Genomic DNA, 21,328 nt, shown 5'->3' on the forward strand with positions numbered 1-21,328 from the left:
ATAAAATCTGGGTTGCAAGCATGAATGGATATTCTTCAAATTTGGTTGGTGGCCATTACTACAAAAGCATTCCCAGCAGCTGTAAAGTTTAGTTTTAGGCCCTGCTTTCCTGTAATGGGTCTCTTGGGCAGCATTCATAGCATCATTAGCTGCTGGGGAATTTGGGGGGACAAGGAGAATGGTTTAAGACCGAGTGCCCGGCTGCTCCAATGTCAACAGACCCAACTGCTGCTGTATCAACAGACCCAGCTGTTCCAATAGCAGCAGCTTCTGTACACGTCAGTAGAAACTGCTACATCATGCACTTGTACACAGGCAATAACCTCTCTTGAAGAGGTTATTGAATATCTGAAGGAAAATAAGAACGCATCTCTACGGGCTATCCAGAGGAAAAGCTGCTGATGAGACAGAGAAACCAGATGCTGCTTGGCGTGACGGCGGAGCAGGATGTCCCTTCCAAGGAGAGCTGACCTGATGTGCCCCAAGCAACACAAAAGGGCCTTAAATCACTCCCATCTAATCGGCTTCACAGGTGACATCTAAAGATGACTTTAATTGTCTTAATTGTTAGATGTTCTTAGCAGGATTTGATACAGTTAATCCTTAATATTCCATGCTCTCACTGTGGAGTTAGATGCACCAAAGGCATGTGAAGGTCCAACACCCTCCTGCTCTTTGCAGAGAGCAGCAGGGAAAGAAAATCTGCTTCCCCTGGACATGCAGCTTATGGTGGTTTGTATATAATGAACCAAGTCCTACTCAACATAGCTGGCCAGTGTGTGGTGGTGTCAGTGATCCCACAGCTACAGCCAGGGAAATGAGAGTCAATCATTAGAAGACCTTAGCCAGTATTCACTGAAGTCAAAGGAAAGATTTCCCCTTGGCATAGGTGGGTTTTGGAGGAGAATCTGTAGGATCAAAGTGGCATCAAACTATTGCTATATGATGTTGACCACTAGTCAGAGATAAAATGCTGTGCACTAAGCTTGTTGTGTGGAACCTGGAAGCAGGGGCCCAGCACTCATGTCCTGGAAGTGCTTAGTGGATCATTTCATGGGATCACTGAGATATTAAAGCTATTTGGTTTGGATTTTTGTATCATAGCTCGCATTTGCAGGGGTGCATTCTGATTACCCCCTTCTTCCCTCCTGAAAAAGGATATTTATTGCAAATAAATAACTCATTTTCTGTTCCTATATATCTCCTTTTCATTTGGATGTTTAGCTTTTTCTAAGCCAGATATTTGGAGTAAAGCAGATGCCTCAATGCTAATCTGCTCTCAAAAATCCTTTTTATGAGATTAGGTGGAACAAACCCCTGCTCAGCGCAGCCCGGGCCCCTGCGCAGCAGACGGTTGTGCATCCTTCACGGGAGACACATTGCCCGGGCACGGACATGAGGCTGCAAAAGGAATGGCTGCAGGGACAATGAACCAGGACTGTGTTTCAGCGTAGCCCTAGGATTGCATGCACGTTAGTTTGGCAATCAAGAGAGCCTTGGCCTCTGCTGCCGTTCCCCTGGGGAGTTCTGAAGGCTTCTTGAAGTGCCCCTCTAAGGCCAGTGAGGGAGGATCCAAAGGAAGGGTGTAGGTGAATTGATGTAGTTTTCTACCATAAAGAAATGATGAGCAAGATGAGGAGCATATTGCTTGCCTTTTTATGCTGGTGCCATCCCAGTGGTTCTGTTAACAGTGGTCTCACTTTGCTGTTATCCAAGCTTCCTCAGAAAACAGGCCCCTCTTTCATATTACATGTTGGTTATTACTTCTTTTTTCCACTTTTCCCTCCAAAGAAGCTCTAAGACAGGACTTGAGACAGAAGCCTGCAACGCTGTGAGCTCCTGCAAAGAAGCTGCTGTGAAGAGCATGTTACGTGCTCATCCTTGGTGCTAATGAGAGCTGGATGGGACCCGCTCTGAGTGGAGCGGCTCAGACGGAAGCTGAATTTGGCCGCGCTTGGCACTGAACCTCTGTGTGATCTTGTTTTGTAGAGAGCACATCTCATTAAAAAGATAAATACGCAGATGCTTACGTGGAGAGGAGGAGACCGCAATCCCCACGTGCACTCGAGCAGCCACTGCTGTATAGCACAGGAGTTTCACACTCTAGGTGAAAAGCAGGACTCTGTGACTAGGCAGTCTGACTAGGCATCAAAATCTGAGCTAGGCTTTCTCTGCTCAAGTGATTTAACCTTCTTTTCTCTGGATTACTAGACCTCTGGTCCTGCTACTACTTTTTCAGCTGATGTCCAGGTAGTAAATAACCCAAGTGTTGCACATAGCAGCACAACACCTTTATTATGCTCCCTTCAGATCCTTAATGAGACTTTGCACTTTGGAACTGGTGATCCCCTGCACCAGCTCCATCAGATCATCACCTAATTACTCTCTTGGGGGAGAAAACCAGGCTGTTTTCTGGTGCCTTCTTCTGAATTGCACTGGCCGTGAGCTAATGCTGTCATTTCCGTGTGACTAAGTCACTGGCCTTTCTGTGCACACCTGCTTGAGCAATGTGCTGCTTGGCTGGCTGCTCGTTTCATTGGGCTAATGTAGCTGGGTAGGGATGGCAGCGGAGCCCATCTGAGCAGGCTTTATGTGCGAGCGATCCCTGGGCAAAAATCGTGCACCAAAGCTGTGGAATTTCAAATCGAGTCCAAAACCTCACCGCCTAATCCTTTTTCTGGTCAAGGGAAAGCACTGCGCTTTGCTCGGCTGCTTTTTGGCAGCTCAAGATAAGGTGCCCCAAGACTGCTGCTCCCAGTGCTCCGTCTGGGAAATCATTTATAAATGTCTCATTAAAGACCTGTGTCTGCCCCTTTTCTTTCTTTCTGTCGCCGGATCAGCTTGCTGAGAGCAGCTGTCCTCGCGTCCCTGCGAGCGATCCCTTAGACCCTGTGGCTGCTTAGGGAATTCCCACAGCTCTGAAATCGCGGACAACTGCATGTGCTGGCTGTGAGATGGGGTTTGGACGGAGCTCGTTCCCAAGTGTCCTTTCTGCTCATTTTACAAAGAGAAGAGTTTAAGAAGTGAGCTTTGCCCTGGGTTAACAAGAAGCAGAGCCCATCGTGGGAGTGGAGCAAGGTGACTCATGAGGAAGTTTCCCGGAGCTCTGCGGTCCAGCGTTCGGGCTGTTGGGAGGCAGATCCCTGCACGTGGTTGGAGTCATCCCTGTAAGTGCATCTCCTCCCAGTTACTGTTCCTGCTCCGAGCTGTTTTACAGGATACCACAGTACTGTGCTAGTTGGGGGTGTTTTGTACTGCACCTGCTCCTCTTAAGTACTGGAGGTGCAATGGTCTGGGCAGGGTGACCAGGTCTGGATTTGGAGACAGGGGAATCTGTCAAATCTTCAGGTTTATATAAAAGGGGAAAACTTCCCCTCTACTTAAAATAAGCTATACTGAGTGATGCTTCTAAGTGCAGTGTTCCCTATTGAAGCAATTTTGTCCTTGTTTATTTAAGAATCAAGTCTGTATTATCAGCCTTGTGCCAGGGGTTGCTTTGGCACAGCCCTAGCTTCTCAAAGGGGGCCTCAAGTCTAGAGACTGGGGTTTGATGCAGAGCGGGCAGGAAAGCACAAGGGCTCTGTTTTGGGGTTTTTTTTCGGTCAAACCTGAAGCATCTGTAGATTGTGGGTCTTTTTTATTATTTTCCCTAGAGAAAGAAGTACCACTCTAAAGGATACCATCATTTGCCTATTCAGTTTGTTTCTTTTTAAACTCATGGCTAGCCCAACTGCCATCTAATGCAGCAGAGCTCCGTAGGCTCCTGGCTCCTCTGCCCCTGCCGTCTCCAGCGGGCACTACGAGGGCCCGACCCTCCTGCGGCGAGCGGGTTTTGTACCAGTCGGCCTCTTGCGTGAGACCTTTGAAAGAAACTCTTTGTTCAGCGCTGTCGTTGGAGGCTGAGGGCCCTTCCCAGCTGCCTGGTGGAGACAAATACGTGTCCGAACGGGTCGGTGGCAAAACCCTGTGCCAGGCAGTTGGGTTTATGCCCTGTGACATTGGCAATGACGGCCCCAGGTTTTCAGCTTTTAGTTGCTGCCTTCAAGCAGGCCGAAACTCCTCGGAATTTCAGCGCTTGCCTGCGAGGTTTTGCTTCCTCCAGCAGCCCCTGTTCCCAGATCCTCCTGCCTTGTCCTTGTGTGATAAATCTTGGAAAAAGCAGTTGCTTCATCGCTTTTACATAATCCAAGCTGTTCCGATTAGCTCCAGTTCCTGGATGGGGATTTGGGAATAGGGCAGGTTTTCCTGGTAGCCAAGCTCTGCGAGCACAGCAAGCATCCCAGCCTTTTCCCATGGGAGACACCAGTGCCCTGGGTGGCTGTGTGTTTCCAAATGGAGCTGCGTGTCCCTCTGTGCCACCAGCAGCTCCTGGGAATCCGACAGACTGCGTCTCCTTGTGTCTTCCTGGCAGACCAGCTGCTGGGTCTGTAGGGATTAAGCCTTGAGTTTCCATTTCAGCTCATGCTCTGTACTGTCCTCTTCTCCCCCTTCTAAATGCGGAGCTGCGGGGAGAGGTGACACAGCCCTGCACACTGAGGCGCTCACACGAGGGTGATGTGAGAGCAAGGGGTTAAAGCAAAAGGGCCAAGAATATAGGGGCTTGATTGCAGGGATGATGCCCTGATACTCTGCATTTCATATGTGAGAAATTGGAGGAATGGGGAAGTTTGTCACTCTTTGCACCTGTGTCCCAAGTGCAGCTGCATTTTGAACGGATGCAGCATCTGACATCCCAGCTCAGCATCCCTCTCAGCATCTCTGGAGTGTTGAATGAGGCTGAGCAGGGAGCACTCGCTGAGCTCCTGTGTCTTGTAAGCTCTTGCATAATCCTTGCTGCACTAAAAACCACGTATTGTTCCTCTTGGCGGGCAGCAGCAGGGCTTTCCACCTGACAGCTTGTCTTGGCTGCAAATGACCCTCGAGGTCCCCTGCTCTTGGGATTGTCCGAGGTTCCCCGCTCATGGGGCTGTGCTGAAGCCCTGCCCAGGCTGGCAGGGAGCAGAGCTGCTTCCAAAGCTTTTTGGCTTGTTATTCCCATTGCAGAGCTGCACGTTGCTCACTGGGGCGCTCTGGTGCTCGCAGCGGGGTCACGTTGGTGACATGGGCAGGGACAGGTCGTGTTCTGAGTTTTGGCATGGTAGCATTCCTGCAGGGACAGCTTATGAGGGGTGCAGATTGCTTCATCTACCCAAGTTTGTGTTTTATTAGGTACAGACTTGCCCTGCCACTTAAAAAAGTGTCTGAAAATTAAAACAGAGAAGGAAAAAAGGCCTCTCCTGGGAGCAGTGTAAAGCTCTTCTGTAAATACCACGTGTTTTCCCACTTTTCCCTCCCTCTTGGGAGGAGTCACTTCTCTGTATCTCTCTCCTTGTCCTTCTCTCTTTTTTTTTTTTTTAATCTAATGTGCTTACATTTTATCAATTAACTGCCTGTCTCCTGATTCCCATGGCAACACAACAGGCTGTTGAATATCTGATTCCTCAGACAGTCAGGGTGCCTGGCACGTCTCCCTGGAGCAATAAGATTACAAAGGGCTCGCGTGGGCTGCAGGAAGGGCACGGGCACTGCTCACTGCACCTATGCTTATGCAAAACTCTTCCTCACCCACTTCTGCTTCAAAAATAATATTAAAAAAGTCCTTTTTCCCTTTATTTCAATTGTCCAGAGCTAGGAAATTTACAGGTGTGCCTATGCTGATGTGCTGTGGGATGAGAGAATATGTGGAATGAGTGTGATTCTATTGGATGTGGATTTTTTTTATATAAAAATATATGTATATTGAAAATTATGATGCTTAAATATGTTTTAAAAATGTATGGTGCTTTAAATATATATATAAAAAGTAGCGCAGGTAAGTGAGGCTACATTTGTCCCATGAGGAGTCCAGCAGTGAAGGTAATTCTTGCTGGTATTGTGGTGTTGCGACTCTGCTCCTCCTGCTTCAGCCTTTAGAGCAGTTCTTGAGCTCTTCAGCAGAAGTCTCTGTGAGTCAAGACACTCTCTGTTGGGCAGAAGTCTTTGCAGTTCCTGGGATTCTGGAGACGTGGCTTTCATTGACACGGTGACAAGAGCCATGGGAACAGGCAGAAACTTAAATTGAAGTCTCCAGCCCCTTCAGCTCTTGGCTTGGAGGAACCTGTTAGGCTCTTGATATGTCAGTGCCCAGTGTCCACTGTCTGTGGGGGGCCTCTAAAACCCTCAGAAGGTGTCTGCAGAAAGGGCCCCGTGTGCCAAGTCTACCTGCAGTCTTAACGGCATGTCCTGCATGGCCCAGCAAAACCCAAACTGGAGATTTGGAGTGCGATAAGACACATATTTAGCGGATACCGTGTGAGACATTGATTTATAGGTTGTTGTTCAGTCCCCAAAGTGCTGTGACCTACAGGAAAAGCATTTAAACTGGAAAGAATGAGCCGTCTAGTGAGCACAATGGGCTGGAGCACCGAGTGGAGGAGACCCTGCTCGCTGCATGTGGAAAAAGAGGCAGAGAGAAGGAGTTGTCCTCACGTCCCGCTTGGCAAGAGGGGTTTCTGCTGGACAGGAGAAGAGAGTCAGAGCACACCAAAGCCAAGGAGAAGAATTTTTCCCATTGCCAGCTTCCAGATGAGCTGCTGAGGGTAGGTGCCCAATAGTGCCATTTAGTGACTCCATCTGGCACCTTCACCGGCATTGCCAGGTGACTACTGAGGATAAGGCTGGAGTTGAATGTAACCCCATTTGTCTGGATTTGTATTTTTTTTGATTTATTTTTCTTGTCTGACTTTATTCTTGACTTTACACCTAGGATCTGTACCCCTGCTTTCCTGATAGGAAGTTTTCCTTGAATCTCCTGCGTGTTTAATGGGGGAATCAGACAAAAAATCAAATCCAAGTGAGACAGAAACAGAGCAGATGTTTTGGTGCTGCAAGCTGGGGAAAGTTCAGGAATATTGAGTGTTTGGTTGGATTTCTCTAAGCTGAAACAGCTGCTTGGAGATTATAATGGTATCTACAGGAGATGGGTCTTGGAGAGCAGCACCCTTCGGACAGCAGAACTTAGTACTGGTTCCTGCTGTCAGCTGTTCCTGCTTTGGGCTGCTCTGAGATGTTTCAGGACTTGCAGAAAAGTTACTCATCACCCCTTTTTGTCATGGCTTTAATCTACTTTGGCTATTCTAGGTATTGCCTCATCATCTAGTTAATGGCTGGGTTAATCAAACCTGAAGCCAGGAAGAATGGATCTAGTCTGACCATTGCAACTCTTAACATCTGTGGAAATGTGGCAGCCTCCTGGCTGCATTGTGAGGAATTTAATGGTATTTTCCCCACAAACCTCAGATTGCTGATGACTTTTGTAGCCTTTATCCTCTAAGCCTGCAAGGAGGAAGGTCAGTCTCCCAGAGCATGTGATTACTTGTTTGAAAATTGTTTAAAAATTGGTGGCTTAATAAAACTTTATATGCTGATAATGAGGACTAAGTAAAATATCAAATTCCAAGAACATGGTCACAATGGAAAAGGGGAACATATGCCACTTCTCTGTTTAAAGCCCATCTTTCTGACTCCTTCACTGCCTGCTAAGGAATAACAGCATTTCTGGATGCGTTGCTCTGTTTGGGAGTGTGTCCTCTGCCAGTGTTTTCTGATTATTACTGCATTTCGTCTTCAGCAATTAGACAGTCTCCCTGGGAGGTGGTAATTACTGTGTCTTGGCAGGCGGGCACTTAAAAACGAGCAGAATGTATTAAGTGCCACTTAGATTTTTGTCTTTTCTGGAGGCACTGGATTGGGAGTCCAATGAACTGTTTCTGCCCCTGCCTCACCATTCAAGCTGCTCTTTGGAGGTATCTGCTCTTGCAGTGAAATACAGCGAGGGCTGCAGTCTCCATAGATTTTACAGCCTTAAATATCTTTAAATATCTTAAATATTCATCCTATGAGTATGCCTTAACTGCTACGTCTTCTAGTTCAGGTTGGGTTCAGATACAAACAAGCTGATGCCGTCACTCCATAGTCATTTATCAGAGGGTTGACTCTGGAGTCTAATGATAACCCAAATCAATATTAACACCACCTAATACAGAACCAAGTTGTGCATACTAACATTTTGCCTGATATTAGGGATGTAGCAGGTGCCTTGTTGTGAGGGCTTATCTTTTTCTTCGGACTTTCTAGGAGCTGAACTTGATCTGTCAGGCCCGTTACTTGTGAAGGAGCTGGGGAAGTAGCGCAGGCTGAGCCGTAGTGATGGCAGAGGCTGAACAAATCCCACAGTTCACTTCAGATAAACATTCCAGTTTGACATGATCTGACTTTCTTCAGGAGCCTTGTCCAGCAGCAAATGAAATGTCCTTCATGGGAATGCTACTGATGTTTCCCTTGGGCTGTCTCTCTGCTCCTGCCGATGCCAGGGACCAAAGCAGACAAGCAAGGCTGGTAGAAGAAGATCCCTTGCCTTGGCCCCTGCTCCTGCTGCTGAATTCAGAGTGCTGCTTGATCCTCTCTGAAGACATGAGCATAGGGAAGGGCATTGAGATTTGGGGTGCTTTTCTATATAAATGGTGTATCTGTTTCTAGATGCAGGATATATACTGAAAATTAGCCCAGGAGTCTGTTTGTCTGCTTCCTGCTGTTTGCTGCTCCTGCAAAGAGGGTCTCGGCAGCTCGGCAAGCTGAGTTAATTTGCAGAGCCAGCTGTAGGATTCTCCAGGAGCTGTTAATACCCTTTGCTGGGTCTCCTAATGCTTGGATTAACTGCCAGCATCAAGACACAACTGGGTTCCTGTGGTACAAGGCACTTCAGCATTGGTGTGTGTGCATTCCTGATGGAAATTGAACTTGGGCAACTTCCCTTAAAGGTGATGCTTGGTCTCCATCTGGATGCACCTACCACTGCTCTGGCCCCTCTGAGCTTCTCATACCAGTGCTGCCCTGCAGCCTGACCCTCGGTGTTGTGACAGGAGTAAGATGGGTGTTATAGGAGGGGATAAAGATGCAGGATTGACTCGCGGTTGTGTGCAAGACCTTCCAAAACTGGGCACAATGTGAGATGTTCAATGCCAGCTGCTTTCCAGCTGGGGAAGACATGTAGGCAACAGGGCTACTTGGGTGCAAACCGATCTGCAAACCCAGTTCTGGTCCCCGATACTTCCTTATTTTTATTTTTGCTGCTCTTTCCTATGTTTTCTCCTCATATTTCGCCCTTGCTCCGCAGGCTCGCCTCTCCACAAGCAGACTGCTGCCTCAGCTGCCAGCAGCGCCGAGAAGCCGGGCCCGAAGGCCGCCGAGGTGGGCGATGACTTCCTGGGAGACTTCGTGGTGGGTGAGCGCGTCTGGGTGAACGGCGTGAAGCCGGGCGTCATCCAGTACCTTGGGGAGACGCAGTTTGCCCCGGGCCAGTGGGCAGGAGTGGTGCTGGACGACCCCGTGGGCAAGAACGACGGCTCCGTCGGCGGCGTGCGCTACTTCGAGTGCCAGCCGCTGCAGGGCATCTTCACGCGGCCTTCCAAGCTGACGCGGCAGCCCGTGGCCGAGGGCTCGGGGAGCGACGCTCACTCCGTGGACTCCCTCACGGCGCAGAACCTGTCGCTGCACTCGGGGACGGCCACGCCGCCGCTCTCCACCCGCGTCATCCCCCTGCGCGAGAGCGTCTTGAACAGTGCCATGAAGACGGGCAACGAGTCCGGGTCCAACCTGTCCGACAGCGGGTCCGTGAAGAAAGGCGAGAAGGATTTGCGGCTCGGAGACCGCGTGTTGGTGAGTTCTTGTGCGGGTTCCCCTTGAAAGGGAAGGACCAGGGTTTGTCCCCTCCCTGAGTGTCCCTGGACATTAGGGACAAGGACAGGGAAGGGTTGGTGGTTGAGTGAGCTCTGCTGCAGAACATGCTCCTTGCAGGTGCCTGCACCAAGCAAGCCTTGAGCTGCTTGCTACCATGGCCAGGGATGCACTGTCCTGCAGAGAAGTCTCTTAAATTAATGCAAGGCACTTTGTTCCAGAGTGGATATTGGATGAATCCCAAGCAGTAGAGGAGCATTCAAGAGTGCAACTAAGAAGGAAGTAGCAGAGAGGGAAATCTTTGTTTATTTCTTTCTTTAACACATTGTACCTTTTGGTATCGTCTGCAATGGCATGTATTGAGATTTTTCCTCAAATTGCCAAAAAGAAAAAAGGCCTTGTTGCATGTGGTCACAGGTATCCTGCAGGTGTTGGCAAGAACCTCTCATATCTAATCTCTCCTTCTGTTTTCATTTTTACATTTTGGATATGTCACTAATTGCTATATAGAAAGGAGCTTATGGTTGTTTTGAAAAGCAGATCATTGTGCTTGCAGATAGATTCTGTAAGCCTGACTGTGGTGGTGTTTTCATCATCTAAAAGAGAATACCTGATGGCTTTGAGATAAAATGGTTTAATTGGACTAAAAATGGCTTAACAGGAGCTTGTCTCAACTTCGCACCATTTATGCCCTGGCAAAGGATGTAAGTGGGGGGTTAAAAGGGAAGTAAAAACATCAAACCATGGACAAACTGATATTGCACATAATACATGTTGAAATATTTCAATATATAATATATGTATGTTTATTGTTGCATATCAATATTTTGCATGTTGTTGCATATTATATATGCAATATATAATATAACTGGAAAAAAAAAGAGCCTCAGAAGTCCTTCCAGAAACTCCTTCGGTCCATTCGCTCCCTCTCTCTGCTTTACCTGTTGCGAGTGGCTGTTAGAAAGGTCAGAAGCTGAAACCCAAACACTCAGTTTTAGCACCAGCAGTCAGGTAAGGTAAACTGCAAAACGTAAAGACCTGCAGTAATCTTGGCAGTAGATCTTTGGGCCCACCTGGGTGACGGGGTAACATTTTGCAAATCCTGCTTTACTGTCTAATCCATCTCTCCTGCCTGCATGTGAGCTCGCTGGCAGCACCTGCCTATTTAACCTGGTGCTCAGCTCGGGGGTGCCCAGCCTGCTAACCCTTGGCACTGCATTTCACACAGGCTGTTTTTAGCATCTCTCCCCTGCATCGATTTTGACAGCAGTTTTCAATGAAGCTGCCTTCCTAAAGATGCTCCCTGCTTGCCTGCCAGGATATTTTCCCCCTTGTGAAGCTGTAAAATAACTTTGCTGAGATCCCTTGCTGCATTGCCTGGTGCTGCTGTCCGCAGGCAGCATCGGAGCATAGCAAGCAAGAGGCTAATGATCACAGCAAGAAACCATTTACCATTATGGTCCAGTGGTATGTGCTTGGCTTGGCAGCTGGTGGAGTTTTCTTCTTCCCTTTTTTCCCCTTACTTTTCAGTAATAGAGACATCAGCTAGCCATGTTGGGTATTTGAATATATAAACAAGAATTCTTGGTTAGCCCAAATTGCCTCGGATTCCCTGAGTAGATCTTTGGCCTTGACTTCAGTTGCCCTTATTACTCCTACTCCGTGAGTTTATTTGACCTTTATTTGAGAAGGTCTCCAATAAAAATGTCTCCAATAAAAAAAGGAAGTTTTCAGTAATGACACCATTGGCAGGGCATGAGCCCACTGGATCCCTCCTGGGCCTGTTGGATACACACCTGGCTGCTGTAGACATTGGTGCTCTGTGCTCTGGTTTCCCTTCTGGTGGCTTTCTTTAACTTCATTAAAGTCTATTATAGCTTGAAGATTTTTTTTCTTTTTTCTTTTTTTTTCTTTTCAGTGGCTTTGTTCACAGACCATTCTGACTGCAGTCGTTGCTTAAAGTGACTTAATGGCACTTTCCATTAGAAGAATTAGATAATATTTGCCTTTGGCACTTTCCAACTCGGACTTTTTCCCAGAGATGCAAAAACTGCATTAAAGAGATTAGAGGTTTTAACAAAATAAATAAATAAAAAAGAAAGCCCTGATCTTGTAGAAATAATTTCCTAGTCTGGCAAATGAAAGTGGAACAATTAACCTTTGCTTGAGCAAAGCAGAGCTTCCAGAGGCTGGTGGTCGGCACCAGAGCACGGCTTTGAAGGTGAGGCTGGCTCGTCTTTCTCCAACTTGGGAAAAGAAGGGATGGAAATGGAGATGGAGCAGCTGCTTGGAAAGAAGTTCTCTGTCGCATTGCGTTTCTCTATGCTGCTTTAGTCGAATGAAGAAATCCTCTTTGCGGAGGCACCGAACCCTATAGCCACCCTTCTAACTGGGAAAGCTCTTTTCGGGAATGAAACCTGGTAATAAACAGGACTAATGTCTGGATTGTCCTAGTTGCTGATTGAGTGCATTATTTTAGGCGTTTGCCCTGCGTATTCTTCAGGTGGACTCTAGGCTTGTAATTTTTTGGAAAAAAAAGGGCAAGTGGCAGAATCAAGAGTGCGTGTTACAGAGAGAAAGCCCCTGACACAGCCACGCACGCTGGAGCGGTGCCTTGGCTGAATGACGGGCAAGGACCAGCCCGGCAGGCTGGGTCTGCCTGCTGGAAACAGGCTCTGGCCTCACCCCTGTGCCAGTAATTTTGGTCATTCCTCCTCTGCGCGCTGCAAAGTGTTTCCACTCGCGATGAATGACAACGCCTGGCTCCTGGCAAGCTGCAGAAAAATCTCGTGAATAGACGAATCACGTTCTTTTCTTCAAGACCGCTGCGACCCTCCCAGCTTCTGTCTGCTAGCCTGAAGCTGCAGAGAGCCCTTAACCACCTGAGTGAAAGATCACTTCCATTAGAAGCTCCCCAGTGGGGAGAACTGCAGTTGGGTAGAGACTTGCTCTGCTGGTGTCAGCTTGTGCTGAGTTGCTTGAGTGTCCAAGACTGAAGCCTTGCTGCTGTGAAGGCATGTGAGGGGCTGGGCATGAGCGTTTTCTGCTCTTTGTTTTCTTGGGAAATAGGCTGAGCTCTCCCAACTTGCTTGTGTCTTGCAGGGGCAAAAATGCTCCTGTGTGGGCTTTACAGATGCCTGTTCTGAGTTGAAACTAGGCTGTGAAGAAAAGAGGATCATATTCCTTTGGTTCTACCAAGATAGTGTTTTCAGGGAAGATGCAATTAATATTTCATAGTCTGTTTGGAGCTCGGTCCATAGGGAGAACAGTGATTGCCGGTCGTGGCTGGAGAGAGCAGCAGTAGACAGAGAGCAGAGCGGGAGCGCAGGCCCTTCTCCACCACCTCTGCTCCGGCAACCCCTGGAAGGTCTGGACAGCGATGGTTGATCCGTCATGCTGACTAGTCCACTTAGCTTCAAGCACAGAGTGTAGGGCAGAGTCCCTAGGTGAGCTCTGCTGCGGTTCAGGCTGGGTTTTGGTCTTGGAGACAGCTAACTCGAGGGATGATGGTCAAGTCAATTCTGTGCTCTCTTCTTGTTTTCCAGGAGGAACCACTACCTCACCATGCCCCAGGCTAGTCAGATGACTTCTTAGTGCAAAAAAATTACGTGTGAGGTGCCTTTAAACACATCTTTGAATAGAAGACCTTGTCCAGCCTGCAGAAGTCACCTGGAGGCTGGAGCCTTAATTTAAGCAGTAGTCTTTGCAGATGTGATAGTCCAGGGTTGTGGAGCCCCAAGCAATCAGTGTGTGGGTCCTTGGTCCATGCAGAAGGCCAAGAGAGCTAATGGCAAGGATAGTTTCTAGTTATTTGCAGGATTCAAAAGATGGGAAAACACCTAGGGCTCCTAGTCTGAGTTCTTTCCACACAGTGTAGGGCTTTTGCGTGATGTGGAGCAGAGTGGATCTGCCGTGGCACAGAAGGGATGTTTCCCATTACCGTGCTGGGGCCCAGAGGAAGCAAGTGGAGAGCAACTAAGATGATTAAGGGAATGGAACATCTCTCGTATGTGGAGAGACTGAGTGAACTGGGCCTGTTTTCTCAGGAGAAGAGAAGGCTGAGAGGGGATCTTATTAACATGTATAAATACATGAAGGGAGAATGCGGGGAAGAAGGGGACAAGCTCTTCTCATTGGTGGCCAGCGATAGGACCAGGGGAAATAGCCATAAGCTGAAACACAGGAGGTTCCATCTCCAGCTGAGGAGGAACTTGTTTACTGTGAGGGTGACAGAGACCTGGAACAGGCTGCCCAGGGAGGTTGTGGAGTCTCCTTCTCTGGAGGTCTTCAAAACCCACCTGGATGCCACCCTGTGCCACATGCTGTAGGTGTGCCTGCTTGAGCAGGAAGGTTGGACTAGATGATCTCTAGAGGTCCCTTACAACCTTCAATATTCTGTGATTCTGTGAAGTGGACCAGAGCAGCTGCCCACTGCCACATGAGCCCTTGGGACTATGGGGACATGCACACTCCTCGGAACCCTTCCTTTACTTCCATTTGCAGCAGTTGTCATTAAACAGGAATTGCAAGCAGCCTGTGGTGGAAGGGACTGTGTTATTAACGTGGGTAGAGTTTGTCATGGGCAAAGGATGCTGCAATTTCGGGCTTTCCCACATCCAGAGGGCATTGCTTTCCCTGGTGCCAGAAGGATACGTGTGCACGAGTGTCCTGTGTCCGTGGTGGTGTCTGGCTTGTTTCTGTGCAACTCTTGTGCAGACGGGAAGGTCCAAAGCTAGGGCATTGGGTCCACATGCAGGATGGAGACATGGGCGTCTACCACCACCAGCTGCAGGTAGGAGGTTGCACCTTGTCTGGGTAGGTGTGTGAGAAATGTCTGTTGTGCTAAGGGGAAGGATGGTGTCCTTGGCTTGCAGGCTAGAGCCAGCTCGTGGCTATGGCTCGGACAGCAGCAAGGAGCACTCGCAGTGAAGATAAGCCCCAATTTCTTGCCTTGTGGCTCCACAACCTCCCCAAGTAACGGAGCAAGTTCATGAGCTGCTTATTAGAAGTAGCTGAAGGTTCTCTTAGCAAAAGAAGTGACCCGTGCCTTTCCCATCTCCTCCTTCCTTTCGCCTCGCGCAGGCAGGAGCATCACCAGCACGATGGGCAACCCTGCAGAGGAGCCCGTCTCATACATTTGCTCTTCCTGGCACCACCCTTTACAGAGCAGCGCTCGAGCTTCCTGGAAGTTGTTTGGCAAGCAAGCGCGGAGAATAAATCTGCATCGGGGATGCAGATACAGTCGCAGATACACGGGAGCCAAAGCCGACGGCCTCGCTTTGCAGGCTCTGCAGCAGGGCTCTGCAGCCCTTGAGCACTGCAGGCGGTTGTCCCCACGGCACAAGTGACATTTATTCATTTCTTTTCCCCCAAGCAGTGTCGCAGGGTATTTGCCCACGAGCCCTGGGTCCTGCTGAGAACAGAGGATAGGAAGTGAATGTGGGCTGCGGGGAGGCTGCCTTGCAGCAGCCAGCCTGAGACGAGGTCTGGCGCTAATTTGGTAAATTGTTTAAATGATATATTAGCAGCTCTGATGAAGAGGGTGTCTGGAAGGATTAGCATCATTGTCTTTCAGCCCTGGGATACTAGTTTGAATCCAATTTATACTTCAGTGATCATGGAGAATTGTGGGCATGTGCCTGATCTATAATGATGCACTTCTAATTTTTTGATTGCGAATTAAGATACATTCTTAATCTTCATCATGAAGGTGAAGGCAAATACCACATATGGGAAATATTGGAGATGTTTCCGTGAAGAAAGGCCTGGTTGGGAAGGTGATAGCCCTAGTCAAAGATGTGAAAGGGGCCCAGGGGCTCCAACAGTCGTGTTGGTGAAGTAGGAACCAGCCTTGCTCAGCTGCTTGCTGGGTTGTGACATTTTTTATAAAGGCTAGATGTGATCAGGAGAGTGCCCAGGAGCTACCTGGACTTTTGAGGCAAGGCCTCCAGTGTGGGGAAACACCCAATGGAAGCAAACGCTTCTGCTCGGATGGGACTAGTTTCACGCACACACTACCAGGCAGCTTTTCCCAAAATACATTGTTTATTTTAGCAGAATTAGCAGATCAAAGCTGAATAAATCCGTACGCCCTGAGTCAGATGAGTTTTCAGGGTTCTCCATCCATAAGAGCTGTCGTGCCTGCAGAAGAAGGGACATCCAAGAGCCGCTCAGGTGCTGCCACGCGGACAAGCCAGCCTAGTGGTGGCTCCTACCTGTGTCCCCAGCTTCAGGAGGACAAGGGCGCCAGGATGTCTGGGCAGGCCTGGGGCAGAAGATAATCCAGTAGGATCAGTGTGTACCCCTGGGAAAATATTCAGAATAATTAGCCCTCAAAAAGAAAACAAAAAAAATCTTATTTTGGAAGCAGTTGTGTTGCTACTTGGGCAGTTTTGGACTTGATCTGCACTTAACACTTTCACCAGTTTGTGCCTCTGAATTAGGAACGAATTGCTGCCTTAATAAAAGATTATAGAGATTATGAGTGCATTGAGCCCATCTCAATGGCCATTTCCTTTCTTGCTTGTGAAGAGCTTTCCCAGAAAAGTAGCATCTATGGGGACATCCTTGAGGGCTCATAAAACTGTATAGACAGAGGAATGGGGTCCTCTAGCAGAGGAGTCTGAGTAGTGAGATGGGTTCATGCTAGCCAAGGGAGCTCATTTTTAAAGCATTTACATGAGGCTCGGTGGAGTCAGGCTCATTGCCTTGTTAAAGCAAATGTGTCTTGGGATCTACAATTAAAATTCAATAAATATAAAATTGGTGGACTGCAATGGTCATTTCCTATAGAAGACGCTATGATGAATTGCTCCTAAAATTGAGTTCATACAGCAGGTAAAGAAACATGTCAGAATGGAATTAAAGCATGACATTAATATTAAAGGAATAATTCCCTTTAAACTCAAATCAAAAATGAGACTTCAGTTTGTTCTTGAATGAGAGGTAATGAATTTTGGTGAAACTGTTCAAATTTGTTACTTGTCAAGTACCTAATACTTGAGTTATCTTCTCCCTCCTCAATGCCCTGCGCTGTTGGACTGGACAACTTTCTTGTGATTTTTTTCTTACTGGCAAACATTTTCTTCCTTCCTATAGTGCTATAATGAAGAGAATAACGTCAACAATTTCCTGTACAAGCAGCAATTTGCAAAATCCTTAATGATAAATTACTGAAGACTAAATCATGTTTGGGGGGGGATCTTGCAAAATTAATTATAAGCTTCCTTTTTGACTTTCTTTTCTGAAGCTAGGCTTTAGTTGAGATGAGGCTAAGTAAATAAATAAATAAATAGATGTGTCATTTTCACGCATTCCACATTTCTTTGCCTTGCAGTGGCAGTGCCAGCGCTTGTGCCTCTAACGTGCAGCGTTCTGCTTCCCACCAGGTTGGCGGGACCAAGACAGGCGTCGTACGCTACGTGGGCGAGACGGATTTTGCCAAGGGAGAGTGGTGTGGCGTGGAGCTGGATGAGCCTCTGGGGAAGAACGACGGAGCTGTCGCTGGTACAAGGTACTGTGAGAGCTTGGAGGCAGTTTGGGGTCCCACTTGCCCTCTTCCCAAGCGAATCCTGGAGATGAACCTGGAAAGGGCAACCGGGGCCTGCATGGCGCTCTGAGGAACGTGTACCCATTTTATGGGTTTCGGGAAGAGGTTAGTTTGGAGTCTTCCACGTTTTTGAGTAGTTTCTCAGGGAAATCCATAGAAACCTCATCACTGGAATGACTTACAGCAAGATCAGCTAAGTCTGTGAAGAAGGATCTGGAGTGGCCTCAGGAAATAGGAAGAAGTTGACTTATAGAAAGGTTTAGTTTTTGTGAATCTGTGTTCTGTAACCGTGTTAAATCAGCTTGCAGATGTGTGTTCACTTGCTTCTTGCACTCTATCTATAATTCACCCTTTCAGGACTATTCAAGATGGAGAGCTGTGATTCTTTTTCCTTTTTCCTCTGCTTGATGGCTGTTTTCTTCCATATACAAATTCCCAGAGTTGTGAATGAGCAATTGGTGGTCACCACTGTGTCCTCCTAATGGTTCTCTGGTGTGAGGCCTGTTTGCTAGTAGACCTCACCTCCTTCACAGGCCTCTCCATTGCGTTATTTTCAAGAGAAAGCCCTTGGTGGTACCTGTAGATACTGCTAGGGCCATCTAGCAAGCTTTCTGAAAGGTCGCTTTTCTGTTCTTCCGTTCAGTATTTCTTCAGTGAGGGTCATTCAAGGCAATGACCCCCAGCCTCGGGTTTGGAGTTTGGAGATGTTTAAGTCTGAATTATCGAGCAACATTTTGACTCTGCTTCAAATCCTGGTGGGAAAAAAAAAAAAAAAACCAGCTTGTGAGTGCTCTGGTAGGAAGCGCTGCTGAACTTCTTTAGAGAATCCTGCATTAAAGGCAACCACGTGACGTTTGAGCTCCCAAGGGAACTGGATTCCTTCCTCATTAGAACTCAGGTTCTGCCATAAATGCTCCCCATGTTGTGTCAGCCTCTTTTTGCCCAGCAGCCACGTGTTTTCATTTAAAATAAGAGACATTGTTCCCTGCTCTGTGTCAGGACAAGAGAGCGGTAAGCAGTTGGCAGCAGGTAGCTGCTGACTTCCAGCTGCTCCCAAGAGAATTGGAGTGGAGGAGAGTAAGTCATGGAGTCAATCCGAGGTCCCACTTTCTGTTCCTGTGCAAAATAGATGTTAGTAGAAGCATGTTCCAGGGGGCTCTGCTTCTTGTCCTCAGTCAAACCTGACTTCTGGAGTTACTGTCCTCTGGGTCTGCTCCATCTTGGCCAGAGTTGGCAAGGGTGGAGATGTACACCCTGTGTGCAAGGCTTCCCCTTTGCTTCATGCTTCATGTCAGGAGGTCTGGAGTGGGAAAGGTTGCGTGGGAATAGTAAGAAGAGGTTTTGATTAAATGGAAAGGATTAGGGGAAGTCTGCAGGATATCCTTGAGTGGGAAGGTTGGACTAGACCTCCCTTGAGTGGGAAGGTTGGACTAGATGTTCTCTAGAGGTCCCTTCCAACCTTGAATATTCTGTGATTGTGTGATATCCCTGCTCCCCATCCTTTCTCTGTGGAGAAGTTTGGGCTTGCTAAAGGCAATAGGGGTCTTCTGGGGACACTTAGCCTTTGGTGATGGGGTACAGTCACCCGTGCCAGCTTGTGCTTAGGCCAGTTACACATGTGGCATGGGTTTGTACTAGGCCACATTGTTGTTTCGGGTCTCCGTTCTGCAGCATAGTCAGCCTGTGACTTGGCTGGTTTTCCTAACCTGAGAACCTACAGAAGGGGGTTTTGGATTGTGTGTTTGGATTTTGATTTTTTTTGAAGTGGTTTGAGGGAGGGAAAAAAAAAAAAAAAGAAAAAGAAGAAGCCCTTGAGTAGATGCTTGCAAATGATTCACTTTCTCCTCGGTGGAGATCAGGCTTCTCTGCCCTCCCGTGCACAGAGATCTGCCCCTGGCACAGCCGTGCAGCTGTCAGAGCTTAAGCGTGGAATGCGCCTGGGAAGCAGCCGCTCACATCTGGAGAGAAGCTAGTTCTGAGGTTCAGTGTTTCTCAAGTGCATTGCTTTGTAGTGTTCATTCGTTAGGAACTGATCGCTATGTTAATATGAGAAAAACTTTTTAAGGCCCAATATTTTGTCCTAGCCTTGCAACAGGACCTTGGAGAAAGAGCTTGTAGAGCAGAGGCTGTTTGGTGTTGGTGTTTTTACATTCTTTCAGAATACTGAAATACTGAAGTCCCAAGTTCCTTGGCACTGACATCCCTCCAGCACATGGAAGAAGTGATGTACGGAAAAGAATGGCTTCCAAGTTCAAGTCCCACTCTGTATTGTCGCTTTGTGTGTGGATGCTGTGATAGACATGGGATTAGAGCAATGAGATTTTCTCTCAGGCTGTTCTACTCGTTTATTTCTCTTTTCTGAGCTGGAAAGTGAACTCTGACTAGACAGTATCGCATCTCCATCTGGGGAGACGATAGGAAGAACATGCTAGGGTCTATCCAAACATCTGCTATCCAAATGTAGCAAAAACCTTGCCTGCATTTAAACTGGCATGAAACACGATATAAATGCACATTTTGAAGTCCCTGCAAACATTAGGATGTATTTCACTGTGTGAGCACCTTTCTTTAAGCAAATTGAAACTGGAGCCTGTTCTTCTGAAATGGATACAATAATCTCCTACTCCAAGTGACCGGAAAGGAGAATGTCCAGAACATCGGCACATGGGAAGCCGCATCAGAGCAGAGCACTAGGAAAGAATCACGAAGGGCCAGGATTGTGTGTGGCTAGGTGAGATTTGGGTGAGTTGTCCACTTTTACCCCTTCTCACATGATATCTCCTCTCTCTTGCAGGTATTTTCAGTGCCCCCCCAAGTTTGGCCTCTTTGCTCCCATCCATAAGGTGATCCGGATAGGATTCCCGTCCACCAGCCCTGCCAAGGCGAAGAAGAGCAAGCGAATGGCCATGGGAGTGTCCGCTCTAACCCACAGCCCCAGTAGCTCCTCCATCAGCTCCGTCAGCTCCGTGGCATCGTCCGTCGGGGGCCGGCCCAGCCGCAGCGGGCTGGTAAGTGGCTTTTTGTATGGATTTTTTTTGCAATAGGATGAAATTCTGTTGTCACAGAGCTGGTTTTGCCCAAGATCTCTATAAAAAAGAACGTTCTTGCCTCCTGTCCCACTTGGTTGGTAACATCATGCTGTTTTTAAACGGCTTCCTTTCTGCCACCTGCAGTGATGGCATCTCCCTGAAGGAGTGACAGCCTCCTGGAATGCAGGTCCTGAGTTCTGCAAGACTCTCAAGAAGGTGGACACCAAGGCAGGCACCAATATTATAGGAAAAAAAAACCCTCTAACTTGGAAGTATAAAAGATGTTGTGTGGCACCTGCTGCCATCTCAGCTGGGGAAAAAGGCTCAGTGGCCATTCCTGGGAGTGGATCCAGCTAGTTCCTAGCAATCTCCAGGAGAAATCAGTCCCTCCAGAAATCAGACCCTCAGTGAGTCTGGAACTGTACCCATGCCTGACATCAATAAAATGTGTTTAAGAAGGCAGAAGACACAATAAACTATGATCTTTCTTGTCCCAGTCATCACATCCTGTGCCTTGGGAAGCAGCCCTTCCACTGCGTGGGGAAGAGCTATAGCGTTTGCCAGTAGCTTCCAGATCTATTTTGCAGACTTATTAATGCCACCTGTAGGGTCCAAAATAGGAACTATGAGCTCTGTACAGTCCAAGTGAGGGATAGTTGTGCCATGTGTCAGATTTAACAGTTCTTCAAGCTGTTCTATGGCTTTACCCTTGTGTTTAACTCTCTTTTCCAGCTCACAGAGACCTCTTCTCGTTATGCCCGAAAAATCTCTGGCACCACAGCGCTTCAGGAGGCCCTGAAGGAGAAGCAGCAGCACATTGAGCAGCTGCTGGCAGAGCGTGACCTGGAGCGGGCTGAGGTCGCCAAGGCCACCAGCCACATCTGCGAGGTGGAAAAAGAGATTGCCATCATGAAGGCCCAGCATGAGCAGGTAGGCAGCGGCATGGCTTGTGGGATCCTTAGCTTCATCACCAGTGCCCCAAGATCTGGAGTCCTCT

At 48.0% G+C, this 21,328-nt stretch overlaps 1 protein-coding gene across 1 annotated transcript in view; it reads left to right on the top strand.

The window, feature by feature from the left end:
• The window catches only part of CLIP2 (CAP-Gly domain containing linker protein 2), a 42,797-nt gene that overhangs the window by 5,098 nt on the left and 16,371 nt on the right, over positions 1-21,328 (top strand). Inside the window, exons 2-5 of the mRNA XM_026050170.1 lie at positions 9,194-9,735; positions 17,142-17,266; positions 20,097-20,310; positions 21,064-21,261. Of these exons, the coding sequence (XP_025905955.1) occupies positions 9,194-9,735; positions 17,142-17,266; positions 20,097-20,310; positions 21,064-21,261 (1,079 nt within the window). The remainder of the gene's footprint in view (positions 1-9,193; positions 9,736-17,141; positions 17,267-20,096; positions 20,311-21,063; positions 21,262-21,328) is intronic.

The sequence above is a fragment of the Nothoprocta perdicaria genome, unplaced genomic scaffold, assembly GCF_003342845.1.
Source record: "Nothoprocta perdicaria isolate Ctin4 unplaced genomic scaffold, notPer1 scaffold_66, whole genome shotgun sequence".
In the NCBI taxonomy this organism is placed as follows: Eukaryota; Metazoa; Chordata; class Aves; order Tinamiformes; family Tinamidae; genus Nothoprocta; species Nothoprocta perdicaria.